General features: G+C 37.9%; 1 protein-coding gene across 1 annotated transcript in view; it reads right to left on the bottom strand.

The window, feature by feature from the left end:
- gstz1 (glutathione S-transferase zeta 1) overlaps positions 1-19,222 on the bottom strand; it is a 68,347-nt gene that overhangs the window by 36,179 nt on the left and 12,946 nt on the right. Inside the window, exons 3-4 of the mRNA XM_062537371.1 lie at positions 7,365-7,432; positions 7,173-7,253 (exon numbers count right to left, since the gene is read on the bottom strand). Coding sequence (XP_062393355.1) covers positions 7,173-7,253; positions 7,365-7,432 — 149 coding nt within the window. The remainder of the gene's footprint in view (positions 1-7,172; positions 7,254-7,364; positions 7,433-19,222) is intronic.

The following is a 19,222-nucleotide window of genomic DNA, read 5'->3' as shown; positions in this document are numbered from 1 at the left end:
CTAACTTTACTAACAATGCTAACCAGGTTGATTAGCTAACTTAACCGATGATTTCTAGCAGTAATGCTAAAAATGCTAACTATGCTAACAATGCTAAATTTGCTAACAATGCTAACCAGGTTGATTAGCTAACTTGGTTGATGATTTTTTGCAGTTATGCTAAAAATGCTAACAATGCTAACTATGCTAACCATGCTAACTAGCTAACTTGCTAGTGAGGACTTTTATTTTGAAACATTTGTTGCTAGGGTATCCATGGTGGCCACTATCAGGAAACAAGAAGTTACTGCAGTTAAATTATGTTGGTTGCTATGGAAACAGTCATAAACACTTCATTTTAATGGTTGCTACGTTGGTTGCTAGGTACATGGAGGTTTCATGTAGTTGACTGGAGGCATAGTGGATGATAACTGACAGTTGGAATGGTTGAACAGTTCAATAGTTGAGTAGTTTCAATGGTTAAATGATTTAATAGTGTATTATTGCAGTGAGGACCTTTATTTTGAAACAGTTGTGGACAGAGGAAGTAGTGAAACAGGATCTGTAGTCTTAATGAGATTGTATGCTTAAAGCTTGAGACAGAAGGTGCCTCTCATAGCGTTTACGCGTCCTCTCTCGCTCCTCACTGATCTACATAAAGAATGATGGAGCGGCAACAATGGGATAGTCTAGCCCTTCTTCTATCTTTCTTTATGTAGATCATTGAGGATCGAGGAGCGAGGGAGGACATATAAACGCTGCTTGAGAGGGACCCACAGTAAATACTTGTTGTATGTAGATAGTATGTAGATAGTCTAATTAATGTTGATAGACAGAATGTTTAATGGATGTTGATAGGCAGATTGTTTAATAGATATTGATTGACAGTTTAATGGGTGGATGAGTGAATGGTCTGAAGAAGATGAATGGATAGAAGGTTGGATGGAATGTGCCTTATATTCTTGTTAAGAGAGACACTGATACAGCTCTCTGAGAGTAGTTGACACAGGTGTAATCAATTTAACTGGCTAGTCTTAAGAGAGCCAGAGTAGGCTACTCTTAAAGCCTGAGACAGAGTAAATAATTTAAAAGTTGAATGTAGATAGTCTAATTAATGTTGATAGACAGAGAGTTTAATGGATGTTGATAGACAGATTGTTTAATAGATGTTGATAGACAGTTTAATGGGTGGATGAGTGAATGGTCTGAAGAAGATGAATGGATAGAATGTTAGATGGAATGTGCCTTATATTCTTGTAGAATGGAGAGACACAGCTCTCTACTGAGAGTAGTGGATACAGATACAGGTGTAATCAATTTAACTGGCTAGTCTTAAGAGAGCCAGCCTGAGACAGAGTAGATTGTTTAAAAGTTCAATGTAGAGCGTCTAATTGATGTTGTTGATAGGCAGACTGTTTAGAATGGGTGGATGAGTGAATGGTTTGAAGAAGATGAATGGATATAAAGTTGGATGGAATTAAGAGGACTTATTTTGATACTGTTGTGCGCAGAGGATACAGGGGAACAGAATATGTAGTCTTCAGAGAGGAGCCTGAGAGAAACTGACAGTTGGTGCCAGGTGGCTGACCAGCTGGGGTAACATTCTAATTGCTGCCGTGATGTCATAATGAGCAATGTTAAGTCTATGGGGGAAATGGTGATAGTTTTTAACTAATAGTTTAAAAAGTATAAAAGTTACAAAGTTGAAAAATATAAAGCACATATGGCATAAGCAAGACCTACGCAACAAAGTTTGAATGAAGTTTCTACGTTAAACGGTTGAAGCTGAATTGCGAGCGTTAGAAGAAGAAGTTTAATAATAACTAGAAATGCAATTCCAAGGAATTACCAGTGCATGAAAATGCAAAAATAGATAGATAATGTAGATATGGTTACTAAGGTGTAGCTATGGTAAACATGGTGGTTGCATAGTTTACAGAGAGTTGATAGTGTGAAGGTAGACAGTTTAAAGATGAAACATTCCAGTTCTAACTTAACTAATGATTTCTATTCATGTTAAAATGTTGATTAGCTAACTTAGCTAATGATTTCTAGCAGTTACGCTAAAAATGCTTATTATGCTAGCAATGTTAACTTTACTAACAATGCTAACCAGGTTGATTAGCTAACTTAACCGATGATTTCTAGCAGTAATGTTAAAAATGCTAACTATGCTAACAATGCTAAATTTGCTAACAATGCTAACCAGGTTGATTAGCTAACTTAGTTGATGATTTTTTGCAGTTATGCTAAAAATGCTAACTATGCTAACAATGCTAACCATGCTAACTAGCTAACTTGCTAGTGAGGACTTTTATTTTGAAACATTTGTTGCTAGGGTATCCATGGTGGCCACTATCAGGAAACAAGAAGTTACTGCAGTATAATCATGTTGGTTGCTATGGAAACGGTCATAAACGCTTAATTTTAATGGTTGCTATGTTGGTTGCTAGGTACATGGAGGTTTCATGTAGTTGACTGGAGGCATAGTGGATGATAACTGACAGTTGGAATGGTTGAACAGTTCAATAATTGAGTAGTTTCAGTGGTTAAATGATTTAATAATGTATTATTGCAGTGAGGACCTTTATTTTGAAACAGTTGTGGACAGAGGAAGTAGTGAAACAGGATCTGTAGTCTTAATGAGATTGTATGCTTAAAGCCTGAGACAGAAGGTGCCCCTCATATAGCGTTTATGCGTCCTCTCTCGCTCCTCACTGATCTACATAAAGAATGATGGAGCGGCAACAATGGGATAGTCTAGCCCTTCTTCTATCTTTCTTTATGTAGATCATTGAGGATCGAGGAGCGAGGGAGGACATATAAACGCTGCTTGAGAGGGACCCACAGTAAATACTTTAAAAGTTGTATGTAGATAGTCTAATTAATGTTGATAGACAGAATGTTTAATGGATGTTGATAGGCAGATTGTTTAATAGATATTGATTGACAGTTTAATGGGTGGATGAGTGAATGGTCTGAAGAAGATGAATGGATAGAAGGTTGGATGGAATGTGCCTTATATTCTTGTTAAGAGAGACACTGATACAGCTCTCTGAGAGTAGTTGATACAGGTGTAATCAATTTAACTGGCTAGTCTTCAGAGAGACAGAGTGTACTCTTAAAGCCTGAGACAGAGTAAATAATTTAAAAGTTGAATGTAGATAGTCTAATTAATGTTGATAGACAGAGAGTTTAATGGATGTTGATAGACAGATTGTTTAATAGATGTTGATAGACAGTTTAATGGGTGGATGAGTGAATGGTCTGAAGAAGATGAATGGATAGAATGTTGGATGGAATGTGCCTTATATTCTTGTAGAATGGAGAGACACAGCTCTCTACTGAGAGTAGTGGATACAGATACAGGTGTAATCAATTTAACTGGCTAGTCTTAAGAGAGCCAGCCTGAGACAGAGTAGATTGTTTAAAAGTTGAATGAAGATCGTCTAATTGATGTTGATAGGCAGACTGTTTAGAATGGGTGGATGAGTGAATGGTTTGAAGAAGATGAATGGATAGAAAGTTGGATGGAATTAGGAAGACTTATGTTGATACAGTTCATACAGGGAACAGAAAATGTAGTCTCAAGAGAGCCAGTGTGCCTGAGAGAGAGAGAGAGAGCTGCTGCACCTGGACTGGCCACCTGGCGTAACATTCTAATTGCTGCCGTGATGTCATAATGAGCAATGTTAAGTCTATGGGGAAATTGTAAAAGTTTTTAACTAATAGTTTAAAAAGTATAAAAGTTACAAAGTTGAAAAATACAAAGCACACCTGGCATAAGCGAGACCTACGCAACAACGTTTGAATGAAGTTTCTACGTTAAATGGTTCAAGCTGAATTGCGTGCGTTAGAAGTAGTGGAATAATAATAATAAGAATACTTTGGAAGAACAGTATAGTGCATTTTCATGCACTATAATAATAAGAAGACTTGGAATAACAGTACAGTGCATTTTCATGCACTGTAATAATAACTAGAAATGCAATTCCAAGGAATTACCAGTGCATGAAAATGCAAAAATAGATATATAATGTAGATATGGTTGCTAAGGTGTAGCTAGGGTAAACATGGTGGTTGCATAGTTTACAGAGAGTTGATAGTGTGAAGGTAGACAGTTTAAAGATGAAACATTCCAGCTCTAACTTAACTAATGATTTCTATTCATGTTAAAATGTTGATTAGCTAACTTAGGTAATGATTTCTAGCAGTTATGCTAAAAATGCTAATTATGCTATAGCAATGATAACTTTACTAACAATGCGTACCAGGTTGATTAGCTAACTTAACCGATGATTTCTAGCAGTAATGTTAAAAATGCTAACTATGCTAACAATGTTAAATTTGCTAATAATGCTAACCAGGTTGATTAGCTAACTTAGTTGATGATTTTTTGCAGTTATGCTAAAAATGCTAACTATGCTAACCATGCTAACTAGCTAACTTGCTAGTGAGGACTTTTATTTTGAAACATTTGTTGCTAGGGTATCCATGGTGGCCACTATCAAGAAACAAGAAGTTACTGCAGTATAATCATGTTGGTTGCTATGGAAACGGTCATAAACACTTAATTTTAATGGTTGCTATGTTGGTTGCTAGGTACATGGAGGTTTCATGTAGTTGACTGGAGTCAACCTAGGAACATTGATAGCATAGTTAGCATTTTTAGCATAACTGCTAGAAATCATCAGCTAAGTTAGTGAGTCAACCTAGTTAGCATTGTTAACAAAGTTAACATTGCTAGCATAGTTAGCATTTTTAGCATAACTGCTAGAAATCATCAGCTAAGTCAGCGAGTCAACCTAGCTAGCATTGTTAACATAGTTAGCATAGTTAACATTTTTAATATAACTGCTAAAAATCATCAGCTAATTTAGCTAATCGACCTGGTTAGCATTGTTAACATTAACATTGCTAGCATAGTTAGCATATTTAACACAACTGCTAGAAATCATTAGCAAAGTTAGCTGATCAACCTGGTTAGCATTCTCAACATTGTTAGCTAATAATTTCTAGCAGTTATGTTAAAAATGCTAAGTTAGCCAATCAATCTGATTATCACTGTTAGCATAGTTAACATTGTTAACATACCTGTTAAAAATCATTAGTTAAGTTAGAAGTGTAACGTTTAAGCTATCCACATTCAAATTTTAAATACCTTCACACTATGAACTTTCATTAAACTATGCAACCACCATGTTCATCCTAGCTACACCTTAGTAACCATATCTACATTATCTATATGTACATTTTTGCATTTTCATGCACTGGTAATTCCTTGGAATTGCATTTCTAGGAATTGCATTTCGTTTAAAGGAGCATTTCACCCATTTGCATTAAGCTTTATATTGTTAGAAACAGTCATATTTTTGATGGTCGTGCATCATTCTCTCTTTTTCCCCTGAGATGGGAGAAAAAAGGCAAAAATGTATTTGTTGATGAACAACTCCCAGAATTCTCTGCCTTACCATGACACCCACCAGGAAGTCTCTACAAGTACACAGAAGGACTCATTGATGTTAAAATTTGGCATTAATAAGATGAAAACGATCATTATTTTATGTTGCACTCAATCTTATGGCCATATATCAGTGTTCCTGTTTGTCACATGGGCCGCGTTCAGACTGCAGACGAATCTGATTCAAATCTGATTCCTTCTCATATCCGATTTTTAGGGCTGACTGTTCACACTGCCTTTAGCAAGTGTCCAAATCGGATATGGCTCTGTTCAGACTGGGTCACATTAGTAACAGATCTGACAGGTTGCTGTAGCAACGAAAACAAACATTTCTGCCATCAGGAGAAAATACTTGCTAATTAGTGTGACTAAACATAGAAAAATACAACTAGGTGAGTGTTCATTGAATGCATGCATTTGCGCGACAGAAAACGAAACTAATCAGTGGGAAGCTCCGCTTCAAACTGTTGGAAGGCTATTTAATTATTTAACGGCATTTAATAGAACAATGTGGATTCTTGCAACTTCCATAGAAACAGAGCAGAGACTGTATAATGCTCTATTTAGCATTGAGTATCGTTAAGTCACGTTTAATATAACATGGTCAAAAGACATAGCCGTAACGTTGCTCCACAACTCGAAATAGGTGGGCGGTCACGCACGTAAAGTCACGTCGTGGACAGTAAAATCCGATCTGAGTGTTAGGAGCTGTTCAGACTGAGACGCATCTGTCCATATCCGATACGAATGCGATATGAAACTACCTCCTGGATGTGGTTTGCAACCGTTTCGCAAAAATCGGATTTCATGTGACCTGTCACTGTTCAGACTTCAAAGGTGACATCTGATACAAAGCTGAATGGGCTAAAAATCGGATTTTGGCTGGCAGTCTGAACGCAGCCATGGTCTCCCGATTGCCCGGTCTCGGTGTTCATCTGCGTCACCACCTGTAATTGTTTGCAGGTGGACACTCTACGCGTCCCATAGACCTCTGAAGTTGCCTACAAAAAGGATCCAAAGCTGCCATCTTTGCCCATAAAAGGAGTTAATTGAAGCGAACTGCCTATGGCAAGTTGTATTGTAAGTTAGCTCTGGGGTAGCAAAGATCAAAGTGTGCTGTCTTCACCTACCGAAGATCACAGTATCCACTAGACGGCAGTGGACAAAACTGTGTAGTGAAAAACGTCTGCATTTCCAATGCCATCATCCCCGCGAGAGTTTAACAGGTGTGATAATTGAAAATCCCCATGTTATTTTCTCATAGAAAAAATCTCAAGATACCAGATCTGCTTAATTGGGCAAAACGGTGGCTTTTTTGCAATGCTAAACTATATGTTTATGGTAAAATATTATTCTCATGCCTGACTGACAGGAAACTTAGGAGTGAGCCCTTGCGACATCTGCTGTGAGAAAAGAGAAGAGCAGCCTGGAAAAACATGGCCGAACGTGAGACTGGCAGTATTGTCACATTAGTAAGAGCAAAATAGCTCTAAACTAACTTGTACCGGTGTGCTTTTGATCATGTAAAAATACTGGGTGATAAAAGACGCGTATTTAGGAAAAGTCGTGAACGTAGGGTCCTGTAATTTAATCAAGTGGATTTTTTTTTTTTAATCACTGCGGTCAAAAGAGGTAGAGGGAGTAATACATAATAATGTTATCATAATCATCTCATAAGAAGGAAGAGTCAATAGTCACAACAGAGCAGTGTTAATTCATGAGAGCAGCTTACCGACTGAGACAATGTCATGTCATCAATGGTCAAAGCAGGTACTTGCTGCATGGGGTTCACTTTTTTGTATTGATCTGTTACCTGAAAGAACAGTAAAGTAACATGTGATTACTATCATTTTGGGCATTGCCATGGTAACATTTTGTGGTGCTACAGTACTGACTCTCAGGTAGATACTAAGCGGTGCCCTACCTGTTGCCCACCATCTTTTATGAGATTTACGTTTTTCTGGTCATAGTCAATTCCTTTCAGAGCCAAAGCTGAAGAAACAGTAAACACAAAAGTGAACAGGACACATTTTCACATTCGGTAAAAGCAGACACAAGGTAAGGTTAACTAGAAGTGTGCAGGAGCTGCCGTGGAGGAGCTGCAAGAGTGGGCTTGCTCATCAGGGGGCAGTGATGTAAACGCCTGAACAGTCCCCCATTCATTTCAATGGGGAAATGCCTCTGGTGGAGCATGGCGGAACTACAAGGGTCTAAAAACAGGAATACCGGAAAAACGACAAGAGGCAGCCATCCGACATTAACAAGCAACCTACAACGGATCGGGCCTTATTTTTTAGTGTTTGAACCGCATCGATTGCTCAAACGCTCTAGGAGAAGAGGCGTCTTAAATAAACGGCCTTGCAGCAAGCCCACTAATTAAGGATACTGTCACATCACTAACAAAGATACTTTAGTTCAACAAGATGAAGCATTATCGGGATTTGCCAATGGAATGAAAATGGTAGTTCCGGACTCCTAAACAGCCGTATTCGTCACATAATCTTCTCATCTAGTTTATTCATAGAAAGGTTTAATATAAATTAGGGCTGGGCGATTATACGATCTCGATTTGTGATCGCGATCAAATTAAGTTCGATCACGGTGATCAGCTGTGGGTATACTTTCTCGATCACGTGCATAACATGCAGTGGTGGACAGTAACGAAGTACATGTAATTCGTTACAATACTTAAGTAGCATATTGAGGTATCTGTACTTTACTTAAGTATTTATATTTGGTGAGACTTTGTACTTTAACTTCACTACATTTTTAAGTGAAAACTCGTACTTTTACTCCGTTACGTTTATGAAAACCCTCTCGTTCCATTTTGGCAAAACGAATCACGTGTCCAAACTGCGTCCTGCACGCACTTCAGTGCGGCCCACCGAGCATGCATTAGTTTAGATCTGGCCCGCCACGCACTTAGGCTATCATTGGCTTTTCGCTATTTTTTTTATTTTTTTTTATTTCCAGCAACGACGTTGTGGTTAACATTCCTGCAAACTAACACTCTTCTTAGAGAACGTGTACATTTACAATGTCAATATCAATGTTACATAGAGATGAAAGCCTACTCTTTGAAATCTCTATTGCAGCAAATCTAATGTGCGTGTTTGTACATAACGTTACTCATAACGTAATAGGGAACGTGTGAGCGTGCATGAAAGGGAGAGAGTGCATTGATAACTGATATCTCCGCTTTATAAAGGGCAGCCACTGAGTGGAGCCGGCAAGAGTCTTAAAGTGACAGTGTACCATTTATAAATGAATCAAACAGCATCATAGTTCTTAACAAATGTATTTTCTACAACAAAATTACTTTGTCATTATTATCATAATTGGGGGGGGGGGGGGGGGGGGGTGGCTAAGGACATAAATAAATAAATGTTCTTAATAAATGCTAGGGGGAAGGAAGTATTTGACCCCCTATGTAACCCTATGGGAATTTAACACAGGGGCAGGTAGATTTTTATTTTCAAAGGACAGCTATTTCATGGATCCAGGATAAATGCATCCTGATAAAGTTCCCTTGGCCGTTGGAATTAAAATAGCCCCACGTCATCATACCCTTCACCACAGCTAGAGATTGGCATGGTGCTTTTTCCAGTATAGGCCTATTAGCCTGTTTGATTTGCATTGAGCTCAATGAGAATCAAACAGGCTAATAGGCCTACTGGAAAAAGCACCATGGCAATCTGTTTGTTTGCAGTTTGATTTTTACTCATTTTTTTAATTAAGGCATTAAGATCAATTGTCAAATGATGATTTTATATTTCTCTTTTTAGGCAACTTTAGCATGGTATCAAATACATGTTCTCCCCACTGTAGATAGCTTCTAAGCAAATAGACAAATGTAAGAAACTATTTGAAGAGTGGCATTAGTATTTCACCTTATATAAGCTGATTTAGCAGGAGCTTTGATGTGAAAAGGATAAATTATAATTATAATTAAGCCATTAGAACCATAATTCATTGAAGTACTTTTACTTGTAATACTTAAGTACATGTGAAGGCAAATACTTTTATACTTCTACTTAAGTGAAAATTCAAAGTGGGTACTTTCACTTTTACTCAAGTCATATTTGACACAAGGTATCTATACTTTCACTTAAGTACATAATCAATGTACTTCGTCCACCACTGATAACATGCTGCAGCAAATTGCACGACAACCATCACAACCCGCTTTCCTGGCACCGCACTGTCTGCATGCACCCAACATTTTCAACAGTGCGCCTGAAAACAATTCTAGGTCGCACTGGTGCGCCTGACGCGGCTTGGGTGAAAGCATATATTTCTTTCATGAGTTGCCATGTAAACGTGGCTAGACTATGCGTGCAACTTTACCAAACTGTATCAAGTAAACCCTCTCTCCTAGGACCGCTTTCTCTCGCTCTCTCTCCCTCTCTATCTCTCGCGCGCGGCGCACTTAATGAACATCCCCCCTCGACATGTACTTTGACAATCGTGAAATCAATGACGTAGGCCTATAGAAGACGACTAGCGAAATCATAATTAAAATCCGGTTAGCATCATAGCATACTGCACAATTTTTATTAAAACTCTTGCATTCAAGTTGACTGATCATCTCAATGTTTTCCAGCTCCAAGACTCAAAAGGGCCTGTCCCAAGGAGAAAAAGTGTTGGCCTACCTTGAAACTCACGTGGGGAAACTGAACAGTCCAACCAGTAGACTATAATAAGCTAGCCAACTAATGCTATGTTACTTTGTTTACAATATTTTGAGGCTTCAAGCCGACAGCTGAATTATAGAGGCGGAGTTGTAATATGAATAGTCATGAATGTCATGAATATCCGAAATTTCAGTAGGCCTATGTAGAAAGCATTATACAGTGTATGTGTGTATATATATACACGTATATATATATATATATATATATATATATATATACGTGTATATATATACAGTGAGGAGCACATGTATTTGATACCCTGCTAAAACAGGAATATAAAATCATCATTTGACAATTGATCTTAATGCCTTAACTCAAAAAATTAGTACAAATCAAACCGCCAAGGACACCAATTTTCTTTGTGATTGAAGAATGTATCGTAAATAGATAAATGTTTTCCTTAAATGCTAGGGGAAGGAAGTATTTGACCCCCTATGTAACCCTATGGGAATTTAACACATAGGGTTAACATAGGGGCAGGCAGATTTTTATTTTTAAAGGCCAGCTATTTCATGGATCTAGGATATTATGCATCCCGATAAATTTCCCTTGGCCTTTGAAATTAAAATAGCCCCACATCATCACATACCCTTCACCATAGCTAGAGATTGGCATGGTGCTTTTTCCAGTAGGCCTATTAGCCTGTTTGATTTGCATTGAGCTCAATGAGCATCAAACAGGCTAATAGGCCTACTGGAAAAAGCACCATGCCAATCTCTAGCTATGGTGAAAGGTATGTAATGATGTGGGGCTATCTTAATTCCAACGGCCAAGGGAACTTTATCAGGATGCATAATATCCTGAATCCATAAAATAGCTGGCCTTAAAAAATAAAAATCTGCCCGCCCCTATGTTAACCCTATGTGTTGAATTCCCATAGGGTTACATTGGGGGTCAAATACTTACTTCCCCCTAGCATTTAGGAAGAACATTTATTTATTTACGAAACATTCTTCCATCACAAAGAAAATTGGCGTACTTAGCGGTTTTATTTTTACTCAATTTTTGAATTAAGACATTAAGATCAATTGTCAAATGACGATTTTATATTCCTCTTTTTAGGCAACTTTAGCATGGTATCAAATACATTTTCTCCTCACTGTATATACACACATACATGTATATATATATATATATATATAAATATATACACATACAGTTAAGCCCAAAATATATATAAATATATATATACAGTATATAAATAAATATATATATATATGTATGTATATATATAATTCTTTATAAAGAATATACATATTCCTTATATTGTGTTTCAAGCTTTTTCTACGCCTTATTGTTAAAAAATCATTCACATTATATGAAAGGAGTGCGATAAAAGGTGTCCTTTTGGCGTTAAAGGCGATGCAATGAAAAATGTGGGTGCACCTAAATTTTGTGCTGGTGCACCTAAAAAAAAAGCTAGGCGCACCGGTGCAACCAACGCAAAAAGTAAAAAAAAATTGTGATTAAAAATCGAGATCGTTCAATATGGGAAAAATAATCGTGATACATTTTTTTGCCATATCGCCCAGCCCTAATATAAATATGTGTATTGTTTTATTGTCATAGTGTGTGTGTGGTGCCTAAAAAACATTCTTTCGGCCATAGAATAAATCATTAAATATGGCCATCAACCAAACTCGCTCGCTAATGTTAGCACAGGAAACAGTTGCGGATGCGAACGACTAGTGATGTTACCTAGCTAGGTAACAGCTAAAGACTTTGGTTAAACTTATATATGGGTAGTTGACGTGACGTGGCTTTTTCACCACCACAGAAGATAAAAAGTCATTTATTTCACATTTTCCTCATTGAAATACTGTAAATGGTTAAACATTTTCTTGTTTTATATGCATTTGTTGTTTTATTACCCCAGTTAGGCTATTTATAATTTTTTAGAACTTTGAGCTGAACCTTAAAATTTGCCGATATCCGCCATTCATTCCAACATAGACCCACTCCGACATAGATGTCCAATTGTCGTAGTGAAGGCATGTCTCTTTATAGAAAAGGTCCCTTCACTCCGGCATTTTCTGCTTTCATGGTCGCAGTGGCGGTATTCAACTTTTTTTCAAACAACGTGCCATTCCAACATGAGGTCATTAATAGGCTATTAATGTCATAACTAGCCTATTATATGGCTATTAAAGGCTTAGGCATGGCTGTAGCCAGCTATGCGGCCACTGAGATCTGGACCTCGTCAGTTTTAAGAGCTGGAAATAGCCTACATGTGTTTGCTAAATATCCAATTGTGTAAAATATGCTAATAAAGATTCACATTTAAAAGGTCATTGTGAAGACTTCTTTGTTAATTGCCTGATATGGTAAATTTTCTTCATGTGCATGTTGCATGCGCGACACGGGGAAGTGAAAGCAGTAGGCCAGTGGTTCTAAAACTTTTCACAATTAGTACCACCTCAGAGAACAATTGACTCTTCTCCACCATTATGACCAGCATTAGAATACGGTAGCGTAGGCCAATTTTAAATATACTTTACATAGTACATATTGTTGTGCATTGTTTGTTTGTTTTTTCAAGAAAGATAAAAGCTAGTTTAAATGTAACAATTTTCAATATAATTATAGAATTTGAGTGATTATTTTGTCTTCATGAAAGAAAACATCTTGGAGACTCCCAGAGTACCACAACAGAGAGTCCGCGTACCACCAGTGGTACCCGTACCACAGTTTGAAAACCATTGGCCTAGGCTATGGACATTGCAAGTTTTCATGGTGACCATCGGCGCAGCTCAGGGCCAGAGTGGGACACTTATTATCATCGGGAAATTACAAGTGCTAGCTTTGAGGGCTTTTGATATCGGGGGTTATTACCTTACAGTAAAATTAATTATTAGCCTATTACGCTACACGTACCTGCTGCATAGCCTATAGTCGTCAGGCTGTTCAATTGGAGAAGCCAGGGGTTGTTAATTTACTCCCGTAGATTATTGCAAATATAGACTTGTTTGCGACTTCCGAACAGTTTTGTGAGTTCTACTTTGTTAATATTTGGGAAACTACGAGTAAGGGGCCACGCCCGCACAGCCCAGGCTGCTGCGCTGAAGTGCCGCAAGAGCGCAGCAAATGGACTTCAGAAACAATAAGCTCACAATATTCAGAAAGGCGCAAAACGTTAATGATCCTCCCGCATCTCCTGATTAGCCAACCCGGGCCTGGGCTGCGGTGTTAAAATGCAGAACGCGTTTAGCCTACTTTAAGAGATGATGGACTAACGTCAAAAATGTCAAAATATATATATATACAGTGGGGAGCACATGTATTTGATACCATGATAAAACAGGAATATAAAATCATCATTTGACAATTGATCTTAATGCCTTAATTAAATAAATGAGTAAAAATAAAACCACCAAGGACACTCATTGTCTTTGTGATTGAAAAAAAAAAAATGTTTTATTAAAAATAAATAAAAGAAATGTGAATAAATAAATAAATAAATGAATGTAAATTTAAATAAATGAATGTAAACGTAAATAAATAAATGTTTTCCTTAAATGCTAGGGGAAGGAAGTATTTGACCCCCTATGCAACCCTATGGGAATTTATCACATAGGGTTAACATAGTGGCAGGCAGATGTATTTTTAAAGGCCAGCTATTTCATGGATCCAGGACAGGGCCGTAACCATGGTTTTAAAATACCAATGACATAGAACTATAGATTTGTTCATTGTATAACATGTTTTGTTCATAACTTGAACCAACACAGTTGTTCACAATATTCATTTTGTTGAGCCTCAAGAGCCTGGTTATTTAAACTGGACCCTACTCACATGCTTAATAGACGCATGTCCCAAATAGACGCATGTCTCTTTTAAACGCCCGGTATGTCATAGGCGCCTACCTACCTCGTTCGATTTTGCATTTGTACTCGTTTGAACACATGGCTCTCAAGATATATTTTGAAAAAAATGTAGATGTCTCAATCACTTTTTCTGGAGGACGTGCTAACTGACACCCTTCATTTACAGCAACTGTGCTAAGCTAAAGCTAAAAACGCTGCTCCCAAAGCAGGAGAATGCCCGGACGGATTTTAACCGTTTTTTTTTCACTGTTCTAACTCTGGGGGTGACCGAGACCGAGACTTAATTTCATTTTTGGGTGGCGTATTCCTTAAAAAAAATGTTTTTTTAAAAACATTATAGTATAGGCTATTTCTTTCAACAAAGAAAATGTGTGTATTGAAGCATCTGGAAAACATTATTTTTAAAAGATGTAGGCCTAGATGCTAGGGCTGTCAATCTTCCTCTAGTATCCCATTCGAATTTCATTCATTATTATTTTTCTAAATTCGAGTTATATTAGAATATTTAATGGTCAATTTTGACTTATTAATATTTACTATTTTTCTATCTACTCACACTGTAAAAACTGGCTTAGCCTATGCCACTGCCATTATGACATTGTAGTTGACTTGTTTTACGTGATAGCTGTCTTGCTAAGTCAATTATAGCCCTTTTCTGACTGAGAAACATTACATTCACGTTACAGAAATAACGGGCTCAGGGGGATTTCGCAGTGTGAAAGGTGGACGTGTTGTGGTCCCAGGTTGTCTGAAGCCGACTGCTGAGCGACTGCTGCTATTTCGGTTAGCTCGTTGGCTAGTTGGCTAGTTAGCTAGCAATTAGGCAAACATTCCAAAAAGACGTGCTGGCCAGAGACGGTTTATAAAGCGAGACGACTCGTATGAGGGTCAATTCCGGTTTCCCTGTGACGTGCCACTCCCATTTAGGAGGCAAACGGGAGAAATAAACCTTATCTCGGATTATGACCATTCCCTTAGCCCTACATTCAGCAATGCAAGTAACGAACCCATATTCTACAAGGCACACGTCTATCTAACATTCCCACATTGAAATCGTATTTTCCAGCGTGATAAATACATAGAAAAATAACTTTGTTCACGACCTGTCCCTCCTGACCTGACCTGTCTCCGCTAATTGCGCAGGCCACCTGATATCAACGGCACACTGCTTCTGCTGCTTTTACACTGGTCTACACCGATTACTCGTCACTGATCACGCCCAGATAGGAGGCGGAAGTGGGCACCATTTCATTCCATTGAAAACCCCCTTTATGATTCATCTTCCTAACTATACGATCTTTGTGCTGGCCTTACTGTCAGACGGTTTTGGCAACATAGCAACAATAAACACTTGACCGAAGCGCTGAGAAAAGGAGGAGGGAGCTCTCACGAGCTCTCAGCAGCACCTAAAGCTGTCATTTGCTAAATATAGTCAACACTTTAAAAAAAAAAAACACACATTCGAATTATAATTTTAACATTCGAATAGTATTCATTTTTTACAAATTAGAATTATATTCGAATACCGAAATTCGTTCCAACAGCCCTACTAGATGCAAAGCTAGTTTTAGGTGAGAAAAAAGAGACACTGAAAGATGGCTACTTGGCCATTGATCATAAAAGGAGATGGGCGGAGTTACGCATTGTAGGCTACTGCAGCCAGACTCCCATAAGACCTCCATAGGAAAAAATGGCAGCACTTTTTCCAGGCTATTTCCCAAGGGGGCAGGCATATTCCCGGAAGTAGAAACACGAAATGAGCTGGTGATCAACGCTCTGCCCATGGACGGCCATAGATTACAGATTTTTTTGCGATCCCATAACTTCATGTAACATGTGCCATTCGTCGCCCTTATAGCTTCTGTATATTCTATAGAGATGCACCGATTGCAATTTTTTGGCCGATTCCGATTTCCGATTTTTCATAGAATTTGACCTGCCAATACCGATTTTAGCCGATTACGATTTCATTTCTTCTAACCACTTTACAGCACATACAAATAGTTATTTTCTATCCTTTCTTTAATACAACATGTTAATATAGAAATGTAATCAACAATGGCTGGTAAACAAATGTGAATAGACAGATTCTTCTTCAAGTCTTCTTCAGCTGCAGTATTCCCAGTGTGGGACATTCATTTCACACACTGCTAATAGAAATGCACCGTAGGAATTTTTTTCTTCTCACATAAAATATCCAACTATAAATATCTTCAGAATACTGATAAGTGTATAACTGGAAAGTTGGTGTATAGGTGCTACATAGGCTAAGATGTTGGAAAATTACAAAAAACTAATTTTGAGATACCAGCCTTGAAACACAGCCAATGCATTCTCAGTCTACACTCTTCTTTGAACTTTCGCAATTGCTTGCGGATACAAAGGAAGTGTCCATATTTGGATGGCATAACGTCATGCAGGAGAAACACAGCTTTCCAACGACACCACCTTTCTTTTAGGTCTATGGACACCACACATGTTATGTTTTGTATCACGGACGCGGTATGACATGGTAGAATGCTTACTTTTGGCGAATTTAGAAGAAATATACATACTTGAGTAGACAAAAGGATGAAATGAAATAAACCCCTAGATGTGTAAATCGGACTTTGTTTTTGTAGTAGTGTGAAAGAATACATGCTAGGTGGCAAACCGAAGCAAAACGATGTTTATTCCTGCCGTGGCTATCTTGCTGCTTGTTGACAGCGCTTGTGGTTCAGCTGTGAGCACGCAATTAGCGGCAAGGACGGGAGGTGATGTGTGCTGTTTATGTAACCTGAAGTGACAGCTTAGGAAATTCCACGCAATATGGCAAAGCACAGCGTTCGCTCCACAGATAAACTCAGTATTAGCGCTTTATCTAGCCTGAGTGTTGGCCTTTGCTAGCTTCATCAAACTTTGCAAACTCAGCTGTGTGATGTTACAATTAAGTGCGAGTGCATTTGACCGGCATAACATCGGCATGTCTCAGACTGACCGGCCGGTGGCCGGTCGCGGCCGATCACGTGAAAATCGGCCGATTCCGGTCACCAGCCGATCTATCGGTGCATCTAGTATCGAAGGCAAAACTAATTCACGTCTTCCCCGTATATAACGTCGGTTTCCCGTAAAGAAGTATAGTTAGCATGTCGGTTGGAGGGAAGCTAACGTTCGACAGGAGATTCCCCATAAAGTTTGGATAAGATCAGTCCAGTCTGCACGAAAACCATGACGGAAAGTCATTTGCAAGATCAGTGAAAATGTGTGTAGCCTACGGTAGCCTAGTTTGATAGGGTAAAGCATTACCTAGAGGTAGGGATGTAACGATTACCGGTGTGACGGTAAACCATGATAAAAATGTTGATGATAACAATTACCGCGTTCATTTCGAATATCATTATTATCACGGTTGATACTACGGTGTGGTAACCACGTGTTTAATTCCTCCCAGCTTCATCCGAGCCTGCTTTTGACACAAGCTGGAAGGCTACTATGAAACAAAACTTTACCTTACTAATTCTGTTTTCTAATTGATGGATTTAACCATGATTCGGATAAGGCTACACCTGCTTTTAAAGGGCGCAACATTTTCACCCCAAAACGTGCGCTGTATCATGTAGCCACTCTGCGTCTTTTTATGTAGGCCTACACGTTCACATTAAATCTAGGCTATTCCACTAACGTTATCAGGAGAATGCCGTAAAGTTTTATGTTGAGCGCTGGGTGTCACTCATTGGATATAACAGATACACCAAACTCCAAATCATAAGTTAAGCTATAAGCAGCCAACATTTCCAACCAAGGAAAAAGTGAGCAAAATGCCATGGTAACCTACCTACAGTAGGCTATGGAATTTAGTTCATTTAGGCCTACTGTAGTGTTTAATTCAATTTCCGAAAAAAGCTACACAGCCTATTGGCAATCTTTTCCATCAAGGTAACTATCCCGTTAGCTCACGCGTCATGTCTATCATTAGGCTAATGTACAGTAGCCTAGTGCTCACCAAAATCATAGAAGTTAACATTGCAAGACACTTATCTTTTCTATGATCCCAGCAATATTTTCTTTGACTTGTTAATTTTTTGAACATTCATTTTATTCAATGAAAACGGATATCCTTGAACTATGCGTGACTACTTTCCTAAAACCAAATGAAGGTTAATATAATTAGGCTACTTCATGTATCTCTTAAAGTGACAGGCTCTCAATTAGACCTACACAACACGCCTGTAATGTCATTAAAGACAAGTGTAATAGTTTAAAAATCAATATGAAGTATTCAAATTACTGAATATTTTTAGCTGTAAGTAATTATGCAGATCCTAACATATTCTAAACTATTAGCAAAATATATAAAGTTTATGAATTCAAAATATGCAATAGAAACAAGACAAGCCATTTTCTGTGTGTGTGGAGGGTTGAGCAGAGACTAGGATTGCCACTGCTGTGAATGATCGGTATCCTGCTGAAGGCAATAAGGGTTTGCCTATATTTTTAATGTAAGAAACACTTTTTTAAAATAAAATATTTCAGCTTGTCTACACCCATCAGCGCTTTCTTAACATATTGTACACACAATTTTTAAAATACCGCGATAATACCGAAAACCGTGATAATTTTGGTCACTGTAACCGTGGGGTTACATTTTCATACCGTTACATCCCTACCTAGAGGCAAGTAAACCTAATAATAAAATAAAAACGAACGTTAAAGCAACACCATGGACGTTTTGCTCTCGGGGTCCCCCTACAGTTGGGAAACGGTAATTTCTTGTCGTAAAATCTGTCACAGTTACACCAGAAGCAAGTAAGACATAGCGTACGATATAGGCTAGACATATTGAGGCTGCACATTAAAAATTAAACTAGAGAAAGCAATTCCAGGGAATTACGAGTGCATGAAAATTCAAATATTTCTGCTCAGTAAAATATTGTTAGATAATGTTTCAAATATCATTCAAGCACAAAGATAGAGGTGAAGTAGAAAAAAGGTTGATGGGAGTCATAGTTGATGACAATTAACAGTTGGAATGGGCAAAAAGTTAAACAGTTGAGTAGTTCAAATAGTTGAGCTAAATTAGTTAAATAGTTGCATAGTTTAAATAGTTAAATTATTAAATATGGAATTATGGCACTGATGACTTATTTTGAAACAGTTGTGGGCAGAGGAAATAGGTGGTGGTAGTCATAGTTGAAGACAACTGGCAGTTAAAATTGCTGAACAGTTGATTAATTAGTTTAAAGTAGTAATAAATGTAGTTAAAGTAGTTTAAATGTTTAATTATT

The sequence above is a fragment of the Sardina pilchardus genome, chromosome 5 (assembly GCF_963854185.1).
Source record: "Sardina pilchardus chromosome 5, fSarPil1.1, whole genome shotgun sequence".
Classification (NCBI taxonomy): Eukaryota; Metazoa; Chordata; class Actinopteri; order Clupeiformes; family Clupeidae; genus Sardina; species Sardina pilchardus.
Note: the sequence above shows the minus strand (reverse complement) of the source record. Positions and strands in the feature narration are given on the sequence as shown.